General features: G+C 40.4%; 1 protein-coding gene across 13 annotated transcripts in view; it reads right to left on the reverse strand.

The window, feature by feature from the left end:
- Window positions 1-18,158, reverse strand: part of PTPRT (protein tyrosine phosphatase receptor type T) — a 262,100-nt gene that overhangs the window by 116,633 nt on the left and 127,309 nt on the right. For all 13 annotated transcript variants that reach the window (XM_063455671.1, XM_063455669.1, XM_063455672.1 and 10 more), the window contains exons 2-4: window positions 4,974-5,099; window positions 4,456-4,721; window positions 892-973 (exon numbers count right to left, since the gene is read on the reverse strand). In XM_063455671.1, coding sequence (XP_063311741.1) covers window positions 892-973; window positions 4,456-4,721; window positions 4,974-5,099 — 474 coding nt within the window. The remainder of the gene's footprint in view (window positions 1-891; window positions 974-4,455; window positions 4,722-4,973; window positions 5,100-18,158) is intronic.

Raw genomic sequence — 18,158 nt, forward strand, 5'->3', positions numbered from 1 at the left:
AGTTAGAGCGGTGTAAAAAGAGTGCATTCAGTGTAAAAAGAGTGCATCAAGCTAGTTAGAGCAGTGTAAAAAGAGTGCATCGAGCTAGTTAGAGCGGTGTAAAAACAGTGCATTGAGCTAGTTAGAGCGGTGTAAAAAGAGTGCATTGAGCTAGTTAGAGTGGTGTAAAAAAGAGTGCATTGAACTAGAAGCAGAATGTGAGAAGAGTGTGATGAACTAGAAGCATGGTGTGTGAAGAGTGCAGGGAGCTAGAAGCAAAGTATGCAGAGAAAAGTGCAAGGCGCTAGAAACAACATGCACAAATGCAAGGAATGCTTGCTTGTATCTAAAGAGAAGCATTTGAATAAGAGAGGCATATGAGAAGTGTGCAATGGACTAGAAGCATGATAAGAGTGCAGGGAACTAGGCGTTGGTGCGAGCAGAGTGCCGGGAACTAAAAGGGGTGTGAGCAGAGTGCAGGAAACTGGAAGTAGTGTGTTAAAAAGAGTGCAACGAGAAGCAGGGAGATAGAAGCATATCCCTAATGTCCCTCTTTTCGAAGAGCTCGAAATTGTTGGTGTGTCTGAGTGTATAACAGTAATAATGCTCACAGTAATGTGTCTTTAAATAAACTACAATATATGTGTTTAGAAATCAGTCTGTGTACGTAAGATACTTTACTCGTGTTCCAAATTATATTTTAGTTGCACAAATTGTTATTAGTAAGTCACCTAATATTTCTCAGAACATCCCCACCACTGGCCTCACATCACCAGACGAGGGTATATGAGAAAAGTACAGGAAACTACGTGAGTTATGGGAAGAGTGCATGAAAGTAGGCGTAGAATAGGGCAGAGAGAGTGCATGTCATTGGGCAGCGAGATAAAGGCAGAGATGTAATCATTTACATACGGCAAGGATGAGCCAGAACGCGGACCTCATCCACAGCGATGTACCCGGAGTGATCCTTCACGGAGACAGCTTCAAAAATGATCTAAAAGGAGACAGCAAGACTGGAAATCACCATAATGCTGCATAGAACTGGAATGCAGAATATACACACAGGCCATCTCTCCAAATGCCCCAAAATCCCACTAAGTTTTAATTGATGGGTCTGCCCTAGTCATTTTTAAAACGAAGGAATTATTACTTATTCTTATACATGTTCATAAAACCATTGCAGTGTTATTTTAGGTTTGCAGGAAATCTGCAGAAACAGGCTGATCTTTTTCTCACTGTTTTCAGAGGGAACGCTGTACATGGGATAGCATTTCTGCAGTTGAGTACATGGCAAGCACATGGCAGTGGCCTAGCTTCTATTAAGCTTGCCATGTGCTTACATTAATATTTCACATGATTGAAGCTGCTACATACACACCTTTAAACATGGAAGGCATTATAGAATTGATATATATAGTCGGAGTGGTGGGGGACATAAAATTGCAGTGAACATAAGCCATTGCGGTTTCAGTATGGCCTGATATGGCATTTAAGTAAGTTATCACGTGAAAACCACACATTTCTTTCCTTTAAATTCATTCAGCAAATATCAAAATGGATTTAAATGGCCAATAAAGTAAGTTGATTGATTAAGGCAGCCTATTTCTGCGGCTCCTTCTGCAGTAGGAGTGACTTGGTTAAGGTTGCTGGTTACCCCAGGGCAGTGACACTAATTGCTAATGTTTGCACTACAAATGTTTGTAAACTGGCACTCATGGGCAAAAACATCATCCTTGTATTGTATTACAACCAGAAGAACTCACAGCAAAATAATAGTGCAGCGTGTTTCTTCTTTAATTTTCTTGTTACATTGTTGCTATTTTATTTATTTATAAAATATTTTATCAGGAAGGATACATTGATATTTCGCTTGTTTTCATGTACTTGGCCCGCAAACATTCCATTCTTACAACAATATCAATAATATTAAAATTATAAAATACAGGGAGTTCAGAATTATTAGGCAAGTTGTATTTTTGAGGATTAATTTTATTATTGAACAACAACCATGTTCTCAATGAACCCAAAAAACTCATTAATATCAAAGCTGAATATTTTTGGAAGTAGTTTTTAGTTTGTTTTTAGTTATAGCTATTTTAGGGGGATATCTGTGTGTGCAGGTGACTATTACTGTCCATAATTATTAGGCAACTTAACAAAAAACAAATATATACCCATTTCAATTATTTATTTTTACCAGTGAAACCAATATAACATCTCAACATTCACAAATATACATTTCTGACATTCAAAAACAAAACAAAAACAAATCAGTGACCAATATAGCCACCTTTCTTTGCAAGGACACTCAAAAGCCTGCCATCCATGGATTCTGTCAGTGTTTTGATCTGTTCACCATCAACATTGCGTGCAGAAGCAACCACAGCCTCCCAGACACTGTTCAGAGAGGTGTACTGTTTTCCCTCCTTGTAAATCTCACATTTGATGATGGACCACAGGTTCTCAATGGGGTTCAGATCAGGTGAACAAGGAGGCCATGTCATTAGATTTTCTTCTTTTATACCCTTTCTTGCCAGCCACGCTGTGGAGTACTTGGACGCGTGTGATGGAGCATTGTCCTGCATGAAGATCATGTTTTTCTTGAAGGACGCAGACTTCTTCCTGTACCACTGCTTGAAGAAGGTGTCTTCCAGAAACTGGCAGTAGGACTGGGAGTTGAGCTTGACTCCATCCTCAACCCGAAAAGGCCCCACAAGCTCATCTTTGATGATACCAGCCCAAACCAGTACTCCACCTCCACATTGCTGGCGTCTGAGTCGGACTGGAGCTCTCTGCCCTTTACCAATCCAGCCACGGGCCCATCTATCTGGCCCATCAAGACTCACTCTCATTTCATCAGTCCATAAAACCTTAGAAAAATCAGTCTTGAGATATTTCTAGGCCCAGTCTTGACGTTTCAGCTTGTGTGTCTTGTTCAGTGGTGGTCGTCTTTCAGCCTTTCTTACCTTGGCCATGTCTCTGAGTATTGCACACCTTGTGCTTTTGGGCACTCCAGTGATGTTGCAGCTCTGAAATATGGCCAAACTGGTGGCAAGTGGCATCTTGGCAGCTGCACGCTTGACTTTTCTCAGTTCATGGGCAGTTATTTTGCGCCTTGGTTTTTCCACACGCTTCTTGCGACCCTGTTGACTATTTTGAATGAAACGCTTGATTGTTCGATGATCACGCTTCAGAAGCTTTGCAATTTTAAGAGTGCTGCATCCCTCTGCAAGATATCTCACTATTTTTGACTTTTCTGAGCCTGTTAAGTCCTTCTTTTGACCCATTTTGCCAAAGGAAAGGAAGTTGCCTAATAATTATGCACACCTGATATAGGGTGTTGATGTCATTAGACCACACCCCTTCTCATTACAGAGATGCACATCACCTAATATGCTTAATTGGTAGTAAGACAACATGCATAAAGAGGATGATGTGGTCAAAATACTAATTTGCCTAATAATTCTCCCTGTATAAAAAAAAAACATATATGAATTTAACACCGATCAGGTAGGAAATATAATCAATTATGATTACAAGTGCAATTGGTATAGAATCTCTTAAAGGCTTTTAAGCTAGACGGGAGATTTGCTTGTTATTCCAAAACTGCGGTGCTCTGAAAATGAGGATCAAGACACTTTACTTAATATACCACAATACTAAAATAAACTGCTGGTACTGGATCGGAGGTTATAGGATGTGGGAACAGCTGGGGAGATCATTCTACTCAGGAAGGGTGGGAGCCTCCTCGAAAAATACAAAGGCTGGAAAGATGAAGGGTGCGTCTGGATTCCAGTTTGCAGATAAAGGGTAGAAGGTGGGGAAAGGACGTGAGGAGTTATGGGAAGGTTTTGCTCTATCTGCAAGGTATATATTCTTATAGACACTGAACTCAGTATGTAAAGCAAAGCTAACCAAACATCTTCAGCCACAAACTAACATGCCTCCAATGTGTCCCTAATTAGGAGGGACAATTCCGATGTTTGGCCAAATCCCTCTGTTCCTCCTTTCTATTTTAATGTCCCTCTTTTCTAGGAGCTCCATATTGTTGGTGTGACGGAGTGTATAACAGAGCCTCACTGCAATACTAGAGTACTCCCAGTAATGTGTCTTTAGAAATCAGTCTGAGTAAATAAGATCCTTTGTTCTTGTTCAAAATTGCATTTTAGTAGCATAAATAATTGTCATTAGTAAGTCTCCAAAAATGTCTCATAAAAGCCCCACTGCCGGTCACACTCCTAAAATTAGTGTCCTTCTTTGTCCATTTGAAATGTTCGGAGGTATGCACTGACCCTATGTTTCTAAATTGTGTATAAACCTTACAATGGAGTTTGTGTGTGCCCTAGAAACCCATAGTCTGTCGGAGTTTCAAGTTGTCAATGAATATGTGGCCAGCTGAGCCAGTTCTTATGATATTGACCTGCTGCTATGAGATTTAGCACAGTTGTGGTATACATACATCTTGTGTAGGCTTACCTGGTAGAAATTGGGCCAAAATGTGCTGATTGCTAGTTCAGCCCGGACCCAGCCCTCAGTCACTACCCCAGATACATTCCACACTGGATTTCCCTGGGGTCCACCATTCACCTTCACATAGACATTGAGGGCACCAGGGCTGGTACGACCAGACATGTGGTAGTGGAAGTCTATGCAGTGAGTGTCATTCTCTTTGAGCACAGGGAGGAGGAGGTGGGCTTTTTGACCAGAAGCAAACCCAGAGCTGTTTACAAGCATGAAGGAGCCTGAGAGGAGAAAAAAAGTATTGAGGTAGGGGTCAAACTGAATGAGAGGGCACAACATGTGACAAATAAGAGGATGAGAGAGATCAAATGGAAAGATGGTAGATCAATATAGAAAGTATGAGGGTGCTGAAAAACAAGACGTGCAGTGGTCAAATTAATGTATGACTGGTACAAAAAAAAAAGAGCAAAAATAAACGGAGAGGTTGCTGTGTCTTTCTGGCAGCACCGTATTGTTTTAAAGGTTTCTTTTACCTGTTGGTACCGTGGCATCCATTGGTGGTCTCTCCCATGTATTCACCTGCTCCCATGTAAACCCATTGGTACCCAGAGCCACGCTGTATCCACAACTGCTGTAATGCTCCTCAAACGTACAGCCACCTGCAAAGGAGACAGACAGTCCATGTTAACAGTCGCAATATAGCAAGTCTATTTGTACAAAACTGATGTTCGCCCTTTTTGGAATGAACCCAACACATAGAGAGTAGAAGTCGGGTTTGCAATCATTCTGTCCATCTCCCATTCACCTTCTCTCAAACCCCATAAATGAACAAAATATCAGTGTGAATCTCTACACACATTAAATATAATATATATACACATACACAGGATCAGGATGCCACACGTTACCCTCTCAGCACTGACATAAATCAACCTAACATTTATGTGTATTTTTATTTCTTTTTGTCGGATACTGAAGGCATCCTTTATTTTTTTGTTTTCATATAGTGATTTCAAGTGAATTCAGGAGAGCAGCAACAGGTGGGCAGCAACAATTGAAAGGGTCATTTCTGCATCTTGAACTTTTTTTCCCATTTCAGTTTTATCCGTCTCTGAGAAGCTATTTTGGAAAATATCTAGTAGACATGAAAGGAACTTTATGGAGTAACAGAAATTAGGATGAAAAACGATTCAAGTCCATCAAGTTCAACCTTTCACAAACCATTTTATCTGCTGATGCAAAAGAAGCTAAAAAGAAAAAAAAAACATATAGCAACACGGGGCAGAGCTTTATCACAAAAAATAACGAAATAATAAACAAAACATAATATAAATTGAAACATTTTTTACTTCAATGTGATAATCTTCCAGATCCAACTCAGCCATGCTACACAAGGAATTGGGGGTGGCGGGGGGTGGGGGAGATGATGGTATGAGGTGTGATAAAGGTGGGATAGGGATAGGCACAAAGAGAGAGGAATGCAGAGTGAAAGGGGGGAAAAGGAAAAAAATAGAGAGGTGGACAGATTAGGATTCCCAAATCTGTGTTTTTTGGAGTCACATCCATAATTAATGGGTAGCACATAAATTCGGTATGTTCAAATATGTACAAATCCAGGTATTACTGTTATATAGTGAAAGAGGGGTGCAGTGTCGGGGTGCTAGATTTTGCCAGAGAGATATTGCAGTGGGGTAAATGGGGAAACCAAAAAAAAATACACATATTTGCATCAAACAACTCTTGCTCTTTGTGTACACAAACACCACCCAGACATTACTCACACTCACATTGATGCACCCCACACAAATAACACCATTTCCATAATATACGTTTTGAGAATGATATGAAATGCACTGAAATTCTACTATTGTTCTAAGTCGATATTCCTCTAGATACGCTTTAAATGTAGTAACGCTACGCTTTACAATTGTCTGTTTCAGTGAATTTTTTCATGCTTAATCTGATATTCACTATAATTTTTTATTGTTTGTTTGTGTTTGATTTGCTAGTTTGTTTTTGTTTGCAAAATGCATAACTTTGAAATCCCCACGGGATGGCTGCAATCCCTTCCTGGCCTCCCCCCCCCTTCCCACCTTTCCTCCACTGGATACACTATTTTCTTTCATTTCATCCCTTTCTTCTTTCCTTCTCAAAATGATGAACACTCATGTATGTAATAAACGACCTAAAAGGAGGCAGAAGATACAGAGGGGTGACCCCCAAAAGCAGAGTAACTATACGCTCTACCAATGAATGCACATGGAATGTTGTTGAGATATGGAAACGATGTTAGCACCGTAAACATAACACGTAGGCCTTAGAAATCGGCTGTATCATCTGCGGCACAATAAAATATGCCTCAAAATAAATAAAAAATAAAAATATATAAATACTCTTGTATGTATATTGTAAAACGCAATGTGATTTACACAAGATCTTCTGTACACTGCCTCCCTTTCTGTACAAGACGTAAAGCATGACTTGATAAATAAAGAATTAAAAAAAAAAGGCAAAATACAAAAATAAAGATTTAAAAAACAAACAAAACAATAGGGCACCCCAATTCCCTCCCTTTTCTATTCTGTACCCTCCCCAATCCTTAGATCTAGAGCAGCAGCAAATGTTATATACAGAGTAATATTGTATAAGCAAACAACAGATACTGTAACCAAAGAAAAATCGTCATAAACCTGTTTCATATGTAAGATTGTCATGAACAGCAAAACTAAGCTCTGCGAACTTTGTAACAATAATCTTACTCCCTTGTTCTATTCTGTGCCCTAACCCCAACGACAATGAAAACATTTCAAAAATAAAGAATAAAAAAAAAAAATGCATAACTTTGTTTTTGTTTACATTGTGTTTAATTTGCTACTTGCCGATGGGGGTATGCTGATTTAAAGCATTCTGTTCAGACTGAATTATTTTAGCATCTTTTCCCCATGATACAAAAAAAAGTTATCTGAAAAAGAAGGCTTATGAGAACTATGACTGTGAAAGAAAATTAGGATAAAAGCAAACTAACAAAAGAAAAATTTAGAGAAGAGATCCTTAATTTCCGGCATATGGGAAACCTGATTATGGCTATCTGTTAGACATAGACAAAGTTTTTTGTTTTTTTTTGGTTGTGGAGCTGGTGAAGGAGCTGGCTCAGTCAAGAACAAGCAAACTGACACATCTACTGAGATTATGTATGAAAACACTAAGCACATCCGATCCAGATTCCCTGGAGAGATGAGATAGAGACTATAGTGAAGTCTTTAATCTTTCATCTAAAACAGTAGAGTTTGGGGAGACTAATGAAATGTCCTGAAAAATTATACATGTTTGGAGACTAGGAATGATTAAAGGAATTTAATTCTCCAGTGGAGAGAATAACATAATTGATACCAGTGATTCAGGCCTGTTGATGCCTGAAAGCCCAAATTTGTTGGCAGACAAAACCTGGTCCTAGAGCATCTTAAAAAAGACATTTATTTTGAGGCCTGCAAACTATATCTGAAGGACATCTTAAAAAAAAAAACAAAAAAAAAACACAGCTGTTTAGAGCAGGGGTGCTCAAAAGGTAGATCCCCAGATGTTGTAGAACTACATCTCCCATGATGCTTTAAAATGCTTTTAGAATGACAAAGCATCATGGAAGTTGTAGTTTTAAAATATCTGGAGATCTACTTTTTGGGAACCCCTGGTTAAGAGGGTTGGGTGAAATATTGGAAATTGCACATTAGGCTGGTTTATCAAGACGTAATGCCACCTCTATCTGGAAGAGAGAAGAGAAGGCAAGAAGATAGCTTTGGAAAGAGTTCAGGATGTGTATCCAGATTCTAAGAACCACATACGGTGGAGATAGCCAGTCTGTACTTTTCAAACCATTCTTGACCTACATCCGTATCACAGAGATGAAATTGTGGCATCTTTATAAATTGTGTTTATACTACATCTTAGTAACACAGAAATGTATTATTTCAACACAGGTGAACCAGTAAGAGTTGCAGAATAAAAAAAAAAAAAAAAAATTAAATTAAAAAGTATTGAGATTTGTTAATAGAGACATCTGGTAATTATACCGAATAGATAAAACATCACATGGGTCAACTTTAAAGATCTAATAAAAGTCTGTGATTTGTAGAAGCTAAATTTCTGGCAAAATAAGAATATATAACTGCTGGCACTGCGAGATGAAACAATCTCTGTGCAGGTGCTCAATGTAAAACATTGTGCCAACACCTCAAAAATGCTCTAAATAAATAAAAACACTCTGCAGTATAATCTCTGTAAATGATTCTTTATGACCAACCCATACAGACAATGTATTGATACCACCTGTACACTTTAAAAAGCCTAAAAAAAAAGCTTCTGGGTTGTGTTGGTGGCAATATAAGTTTTTTGAATGTATGTGCATTGTCTTTTAGCATCAAGGACATTCAATGCAGAATTCACGTTTCAACTATCAACTTTATAAAAAAAAAAATCTCTAGTGCAATCATTCTAGTGAGTTTTTTTGATCCACACATTGGCTCGAAATGTACTTGGCTTTCACACGAGGATATATTTATAAACATCATGGTCATTGATTTTTGGCAAATAAAGCTGTGGACGATGGCCTTGTGCCTCTTTAACCCCTTAAGAACACATGACATGTGTGACATGTCATGATTCCCTTTTATTCCAGAAGTTTGGTCCTTAAGGGGTTAAAGGGAAACTATAATCACCAAAACAACTTTAGCTTAATGAAGCAGTTTTGGTGTATTGATCATACCCCTGTATTCTCATTACTCAATTAACTGCCAGTTAGGACTTAAATCACCTTGTTTATGCAGCCCTAGTCACACCTCCATGCATGTGTCTTGCACAGCCACCCTAAATACTTCCTGTAGAGAGTCATCTAATGTTTACACTTCCTTTATTGCAAATTGTGTTTAATTTAAAATGTCTTCTTCTCTGGACTGTTAATAGCTTGTTAGACTTTGAAGGAGTCTCCAGTATGTAAATTAAGTTAACTTTATAGAGCAGGAGATAAAAACGTTTAACCCCTTAAGGACCAAACTTCTGGAATAAAAGGGAATCATGACATGTCACACATGTCACGTGTCCTTAAGGGGTTAAAGTAAGTTACATCTGCTTGAAAGTAAAACCATTTTTTTTTCATGCAGGTGTGGCTAGGGCTGCATAAACAGAAACAAAAGTGATGTTACTCCTAAATGGTAGTGAATTGAGCATTGAAACGTCAGTGGCATGATCTATACACTTAAACTGCTTCAATAAGCTAAAGCTGTTTTGGTGACTATAGTGTCCCTTTAAAGAATGAACTGATCAAATATCGGAAGCCCAGTACAAACCCAGACACTAGGACTCACCAGAGGAAAAGTAACTATGAACTTATACTGAAGTTTGCAATGTCTTGCTGCAAATTACTCTCATTGAACTCACATCTTTTAGTGCATCAAGTGACAACACAACATGTATACAATTGGAGGGAGATGGAAAGTCCACTCAGGAAGGCAGAGTATCCACAGATCAATACTTGTAGATTTATCAGCATTAAGTTAATCTATTCAATGTAATGGAGTGTGCCTGTTAGCTAATATCCATATCATTTTTGAATAACAGATTCACACCAGCAGCCTGATTTATTAGTTGGTGATAACACCGCCACATCTGCTTTAGTGAGTTATGCTCACAAGTCAGTAAAAAAAAGATATTTACTATCATATCTCACAGATTTCACTTCTGAGAATAACGCAATTTATCATTGTAAAGTTTTGCATTACGCTGTGTATGAATTCAAAATATTACTGCAAATAGCAACACTTAATCACTGTTTGCAACTATAAATAAATTTTAAAAATATATATATATATATATATATAAACACATATACACACACACATTAATCTGGCTCATAACAGACGTATTTCCCCTCCAATCCTACCCCTTTTTTTCTAAATCATTTAATAAAATATTGAATGTTACAGAGAGCTGATTGTCTCTCCAATTACATGCTAAGACCTAACAGGTAAATAGCATTTTTAGTGGAACGCTAAATGTTAAACCATCAGACATTAGTTAACCCAGCTGTAAAAGTCTCATGGCCAGCTAATTTATACATTTACCAAGAATATAAACAATAAAACTGACGCTACATGTTTCAGACCAATCAATATTTTCATTGATGAAGGATATCCTGTGATAAGTCTTTAAAATTAGATTCAACATGGAGAAAATCTATCAATACTTAATCTTTCTCAACTGGTCACAGAGTAACGAATTTATGACCGGGTCCATTTTAACCCTGGGGACTGTACAACTCCACGAAAGATATAATTCTCTCTCCTGCTGTGCATCATATTGGACAGAAAAAAAAAACCAAACCCCCATAGATTGGTTTTCCGAGGACATTTAGAAAATGTTAGAAATGTGACTCTCTAAGGCATCTAAAACTAAGCTTTTGAAAAGGTCGGTTGTTCCAGTGTTTGGCTCTGCGGACATCCCACTTAGCATGGCATTAAAATCTGTGTCGGAGTGGCAATAATTTCAAACAGAATCCAAGGACAAAAAAAAAAAAAACACTTACAGAAGGAGGCAAATATGAACATGCACATTTGGAGTGTCCATTACAGCCAAATAGAGACTCTACAAACGGAAATACATTTTTCTTTACTGATGCAGTTGTGGCTCTTAAAGTACTGTTTGACCATATCCATTCTAAGCTAGTCAGAAGATTAATATATAGCTCAATGCAGATGGAAGACTGTATTTAGTTGGTCCTGTGCAAGAGCAGGAAAAAAATGATTAACTCTCATATGTACCTGCCAAAGGTCAAAGATTTTAAGAATCAGTCCTTACACCATTCGCTGCATGGTTGCAACCAAGATAATCTGAATTCCACTTAATTTTTAATATGGAAACAAATGTGTAATTATTTACTATGCAGGTCAAAGGACTTATCAATAGACATAAGCAATTATTTTTGTCCCGAATGCAAATTCAGCCGAATCTTGGAAATTCAGACATTCGGATGCTTCCGAATGTCTGAAGTACCGAATTTCCGAAGTGGCGAATTTCGGAATGCCGAACTGAATTGCTGAATTTCGGAAGTGCCGAATTTCAGAATGCCGAACCGAACTGAATTGCCGAATTTCGGAAGTGCCGAACTGCTTCGGATTTCTGAAAAGTGGAAAAACAGGAGAAGGTTGGGGTAAGGTTAGTGATTGGGGTAGAGGTAGGGTTAGGGATAAGGGTTGGGGTAGGGTTAGTGGTTGGAGTAGGGTAACCCTATTCCTAACCCTACCCCTACCCTAAACTTACCCATAACCCTACTCCTAGCCCTAACCCTTCCATAACCCAACCCCTACACTATCCATACCTCTACCCTATCCCTACCTCTAACTCTACCCCTAAACTAACCCTACCCTAACACTACCCCTACCCTTAACCCTACCCCTAAACCAACCCTAACCCTACCTCTTACCCTAACCCTACTCCTAAACCAACCCTAACCCTACTCCTAAATCAACCCTAACACACTTACCCAACCCTACCCCTAACCCTACACTTACCCGAAGTGCCGAACCGAAGTCCCGAATTTCAGAATTCAATGTTACATTAGAGCATGATGAGTTTAGCACAATAACTGTATTTTAGTTATAGGTTGTGCTATTTTATTTTTGTAGTGCAGGGAAATACACACTGTTATGTAAGTGACATAACATGAGGGAAGACAACACTATTCTCAGTTAAAGAGGTATATAGTATGTCACAGATACTGCACTTTTTATAATAGGAGACAATCATGCTATGAGGCCCTGCCTGTGTGTGAGACAAGGTATGTGCATCAAAACCAGAACAAACCTTAGGCAGGTTCATAAAGCAATAGGGTAGGTGTGAAAACAGGCTAGTAGCTTAAGACTAATATTACAACCCGGGGACCCCACCGGCCATGTATTAAACAGAATAACCATAAACTGTATGCTAGATAGTACAATAAGGGATAAGCAAAAAATAAAGCTCAGAGTATTGGGGAATCATACTGAGATGAAACATGGCTGAGACCAAAATTACAGCCACATTGTGAGTCTTGATTCAGCGGACCCCCTTCAGTGGTAGATGGCATTCACGATGTGGTCTAGCTGCAACAAGGTAGGGAGAGTTTGCATCAGCTGATGCCCTCTAGTGGTCTGGTACAATCCAGCTTGAATCCGGCTATTTTCAGGCATTGCAGCTCTATTACAGAGGTGCAACGGGCTAGTACCATGAGAGGAAGTGACATCTTGCGCTGTGAGCCCCCCACCTGGACAGGTCTGGTGGCAAGTCCTTTAGTGTTGATGAGTGTTGTCTGGTTCTGTGCCGTGTTCGCCGGCCCGTGGCATATACATCCTCCTCGCCGCATGTGGGCCCAGGCGCCTCTGTGGCAAGTACCAGGGTGGTATACCACTGTGTTCCTGCTGATTAAGTTGACATATAATTAGTGTCCGCCAGGGATCCATGAGGTTTGTATCCAGCCAGGAGGGCAACTTGGCGTTTCCCTTGATGCGAACTTGTGGATTTGCTGTTTCCTCCATCTTATGTGAAACTCGTGGTCTGACCTTTTGTATGGTGGTATATTGGGGCTGCAGGATCGCTGTTGCGGTAGGGGCCACAGGGCGTGGACCGGGATCATCCCCACCAGCCCCGAGAGGGGGTAACAGGGCCAGATCCACATGTCCAGCGTGATACAGTCGGGCAAGATAGCGGGGCAGCTGCCGTCAACCCCGCTCACCACCTGAGTAGGCCTCATCCTATGTGGACGACAGATACCTTCCTAAGGGACTAAAACAAAAATTGCTCGCCTCGCCTCGGAACCAGTGCTCCTTCGTGTACAAGACCGCAGCTGCTGGTTGTCAGGCGGGTGCCAGATCAGCGTTTGTGGGCTTAAAAGTCTAAAGATTGCTGGGGGTGTTGTTTCATGCGACTATTCAGCATGGTGGTCAGACCCCGCCCTCCTTTTTTTAATATAACTTTTTTAATTTATTTTAATCTATATGTTTTGCTGTCCAGCACTGTTGGAGAAAAGCTAAGCATGCACACATATTTGTATGGAACTTGCCCTAGAAGTAATAGAGGCAGTGAAGTTGCCCAGAACGTAAAAATATAAAGGAGGTAGGCAAGCTTCATTTCTTACCTTCACTATTTTATTCACCCCAATAAAAGGTTGCAATGGTGTTTACCATAGGCGTGTGCACGGGGTGTGCCCCGCGGCACGCGCTATCTGCCTCCCTCCGTGGGCCTGTGAGGGAGATCAAAGATCTCCTTCACAGACCCACAGCAGCATGGAGGGAGGCAGGAGAGGACCCGGGGAGCTCTTGCCAGCAGCTCCCCTGGGTTCCTCTCGCGAGGTCAGAGCGTTGCCGCGGTTACCGCAGCGCTCAGATCTCGCGAGAGTGAACTCTAGCCCCCTGCGGGGCTAGAGCTCACTCACCACTGGACCACCAGGGATGGCAAGGGCACGGTCCTCCCTCCCTACATAAGGTAAGAAGGGAGGGGGGATATTAACTAAAGGCCCCTCCACCCCCAAACAATACACACAAAAAGCACACACACACCACCCTTACACACAGCACCCTCACACACACAGCACTATATATATATATATATATATATATATATACACACACACACACACACATATACATGCGGCGTGTATGTTTGTGCTTTAGGGTGCACACCCTTATACAATAGGCTGCACACACCTATGGTGTTTACTGAGATCAGGGAACAAGGAATTTTCACCAGTGTTACTTTTGTCGACTAACGATTTTAGTCAACCTAAACTAGACTAAAACTAAAACAATTTATATGATAAAAATACGACTAAAACTAAAGTGGCTGAAATTGAAATTTGCTGCCAAAATTAACACTGGAAGAGGATTGCACATGGGGGAGGGAGGAGAGGAAATGAGACACATGGGGGGCTGTGATATTGAGACACATGGGGGAGCTGGGGCATCTAGACATATAGGGGGCTTGGGGATTGAGACACATGGAGGGACTGGAGGGGGGTAATGAGCACATGGAGGGGCTCTGGTGGAATGAGACAAGTGGGGTCTGGGAGAATGATACACGTGGGGGAGATGCAATGCATGGAGGGGCTGGGACACACACAAAGTAACAGAGGGGGTGGGGTAGAAAGAGACAAGGAGCTGGGGAGAGAGTGGGAGAGACCTACAAATGGAGCCATGTAGAGAAAGAGACACAGAGGGGCTGTGGAAGGTGCAAAAGAGACAGATAGAGGCTTTAACTAAACCCATTAGATTTAAGTCGTGTCGACTAAAATCTACTGGATATTTAGTTAACTAAAACTAGACTATAAAACAATTCAGATTACTAAAATACGACAAAAACTAAATTGAAATTTGCTGCCAAAATTAACACGGATTGTCACTTCTCTGGACATGACAGTTCCTCCTTAACCCCTTAAGGACCAAACTTCTGGAATAAAAGGGAATCATGACATGTCACACATGGCATGTGTCCTTAAGGGGTTAAATAAATGGTATAAAATTCTGATTGGCAGGCAGGAACAACCAAAGACGGTTTTTAGAGTCACACAGAGTTACAATTTAAAAGGAAAAAAGACCAATGAGGTGAAAGCCACATGTCTGTAGCAGACCAGAAAAAAAGGATCATTTGAACATGGCTGTGAGTTTCACAGATATGGGACAATTTTGGAAAACTAAATCAAACACACAAACAAACAACATGCTTTGGATCGAGGCACTACAGAAAAACTATGAAACAGATTCACAGCAGAGGGAGGATCTGATAACAGAAGTGTCAGTAAACAGGACAAGTAAGGTGATTTAATAATACCAACCAAGATGTAAGAAGGAGCAGAGATGCCGAGGGCTTTGTAAGAGTGTGCAAGAATCTTTAATATTCTTTTTTTTTCCAGCAATATTTTTTTGGAAGAATTTTCATAAGGTAACCATATGACCACCATTCAACTTGCTGTTACATTTTCTTTGATCAATAACAAAAGACTCTCACGTCTCAAGTAATACTCCCATGAAGTACAGTGTATTAAATTATCAAGGAAAACATACAAATGAACAAGAAACATTTTGGATTGGTTTGTACATTTTCTTGCGCATGTTGTACCCAAATAACGTTGTCACTAGTGATCTGTGTTAACCTCAATTACCATAAACTTAAAAATAAGACCTCAGGTCCCATATTATGGTTTGCATTTGTTTTCTAACTCAACAACAATTATGTTTGTAATTGAATGGATATGTAGAAATACATATATTTTGGTAGGACACTAGGGAGTCTGCAGTTATATTTGTTGCAATTTCCATTTGACAAATCTCTGTAAATAGTTAGACCTTAGTAAAATCTAGTATTAGCAGATTTTTTAAATTGTATTTTTAGCTTTATGCTACAATAATGTTAAGAAAAGAAAATTATGTTAATCACTTTAAAGGGAAACTAAAGTGCCAGATGAGCAAACTCGTTTTCCTATGGATAGTGTAGGGGTTGGGTTATGGAAGGGTTAGGGCTAGGAGTAGGGTTATGGGTAAGTTTAGGGTAGGGGTAGGGTTAGGAATAGGGTTACCCTACTCCAACCACTAACCCTACCCCAACCCTTATCCCTAACCCTACCTCTACCCCAATCACTAACCTTACCCCAACCTTCTCCTGTTTTTCCACTTTTCAGAAATCCGAAGCAGTTCGGCACTTCCGAAATTCGGCAATTCAGTTCGGTTCGGCATTCTGAAATTCGGCACTTCCGAAATTCAGCAATTCAGTTCGGCATTCTAAAAATAGCTTCCCCCTCTGTCAAGGCATCTCCCCTCCCTCCTCCCCCCTCCCCCCTTTGTGGTGCAGAGAGGTTTATAACCCCTTCTGTCACTTACCAGTCCCTCTGCGCTGGCTCAGCTCCACCCACACTCCTCCCCCGCCAATGTCAAGTGACGGGGGAGACCAAATGCGCATGCGCGGCAATGGCAATTAATCAATGCTTTCCTATGGGGATTCCGGTGACGCTGGACGTCCTCATGCATAGCATAGCATGAGCACGTCCAGCGTCGTTTAGGCGACCAAGAGTCGCCTTCAAGCCCAGAAGTCCCACTAGTCCCACTAGAGGAGTTAACCCTAGCAAGTAATTATTGCGTTTTAGAAAAACTGCAATAATGACATGCTCAGGGTTAAGGGTGATGGGAGTTTGCACCCAGACCACTTTAATGAGCTGAAGTGGTCTGGGTGCCTACAGTGTCCCTTTAATTTTTGATTTTTTTGTAAATCATACATAGTGTATAAAGCTGTGTCATACACTTATTAAAAACTGGTTTTAAGAACAGTAGCAGTGCAACACAATAAAGCCATCAGTCCAAGGGGATTTGCCTATAGAAAATTAGGCATTAATTTAAGGACTGTTTTGACGTCTTGCTAGAAATCGGCGATGAGAGTGATGTTAGCTGGTCGTCGTTTCATTTCGGAAGTGCGGTTTGTTCTAAAATAAATATAGAGCTAGTGTGGTTGAGGCTGACAGGTAAATCAGCACTGTTTTAATATTGTACAGTAACTCGAAAATTGTGCACAAAGGTTCACCGAGATGAAGTGATTATAGTGACTAGAATGTCCCTTTAAACTGGATTGGGAAAGGATCGAAGGAACAAGTGTCTGGGTTTGACAAAGAATGAAGGTTAGATGCATCTTCCTCACTGGCTAAATCATGCCTAGGGTTTACTGCGTAGCTACCGTAATTAATCTACGTTAAAATGTATTTATAATATGAAGGTTTGCTAGAGGTGGCCATGTTAGTACACATTTTACAAAATCTAAAAAAAGCTTTTGTGACGGTATTGTGTAGAGTGAAAATAACAGGGAACACATTGATTAGACAACTAATGCATTGCATGTGTACACAACACGAACACATACAGTGTGATGCTCCATACTCCGATACACACAGAGAAATATATATGTGTATAGATGCATGCAAGTCCTATATATAAATACTATGCTACAATTACAAATACATGTGTACACAGAAAGGCTATAAAAATCAATTCTGCACTCTTACACACACGCGCACGTTACCAGGCAGTTATATGTATAAATAGTGCCAAGCATTGCCCACGCCCTCCCTTTCCTTTTTTGTGGCAGAGTAAATTATAAACTCGATAAACTGCTTCTGATGTTGCCCAGCGGATGTGGTAGCAGCCAGACTGGCATAAATTAAAAGCGCTCTCTAATTGTCTAATTTAATTTAGCAGATGTGCAGGCACGTGGGATGCTTTTAACAGCAGAGACTAAAGATCTTAACCCCTTCAAATCAGCTTGATCGTAATGCTGTGACCCTGTGATTAAACATGATCAGGACAGGCTTAGACCGTGTTCAGACTAATATCTAATGTGCTGCGACCCCCATACTGCCCATTATCAGGACAGGCTCAGACAGTGCTGGGTTTGTTTCTAATGTACAGCGACTCCCTGACTGCAGATTATCAGGACAGGCTCAGACAGTGCTGGGTTTGTGTCTAATGTACAGCCACCCCCTGACTGCAGATTATCAGGACAGGCTCAGACAGTGCTGGGTTTGGAACTAATGTACAGAGACTTCCTGACTGCAGATTATCAGGACAGGCTCAGACAGTGCTGGGTTTGGAACTAATGTACAGAGACTTCCTGACTGCAGATTATCAGGACAGGCTCAGACAGTGCTGGGTTTGTATCTA

Source organism: Pelobates fuscus, chromosome 5 (assembly GCF_036172605.1).
Source record: "Pelobates fuscus isolate aPelFus1 chromosome 5, aPelFus1.pri, whole genome shotgun sequence".
NCBI lineage: Eukaryota > Metazoa > Chordata > Amphibia > Anura > Pelobatidae > Pelobates > Pelobates fuscus.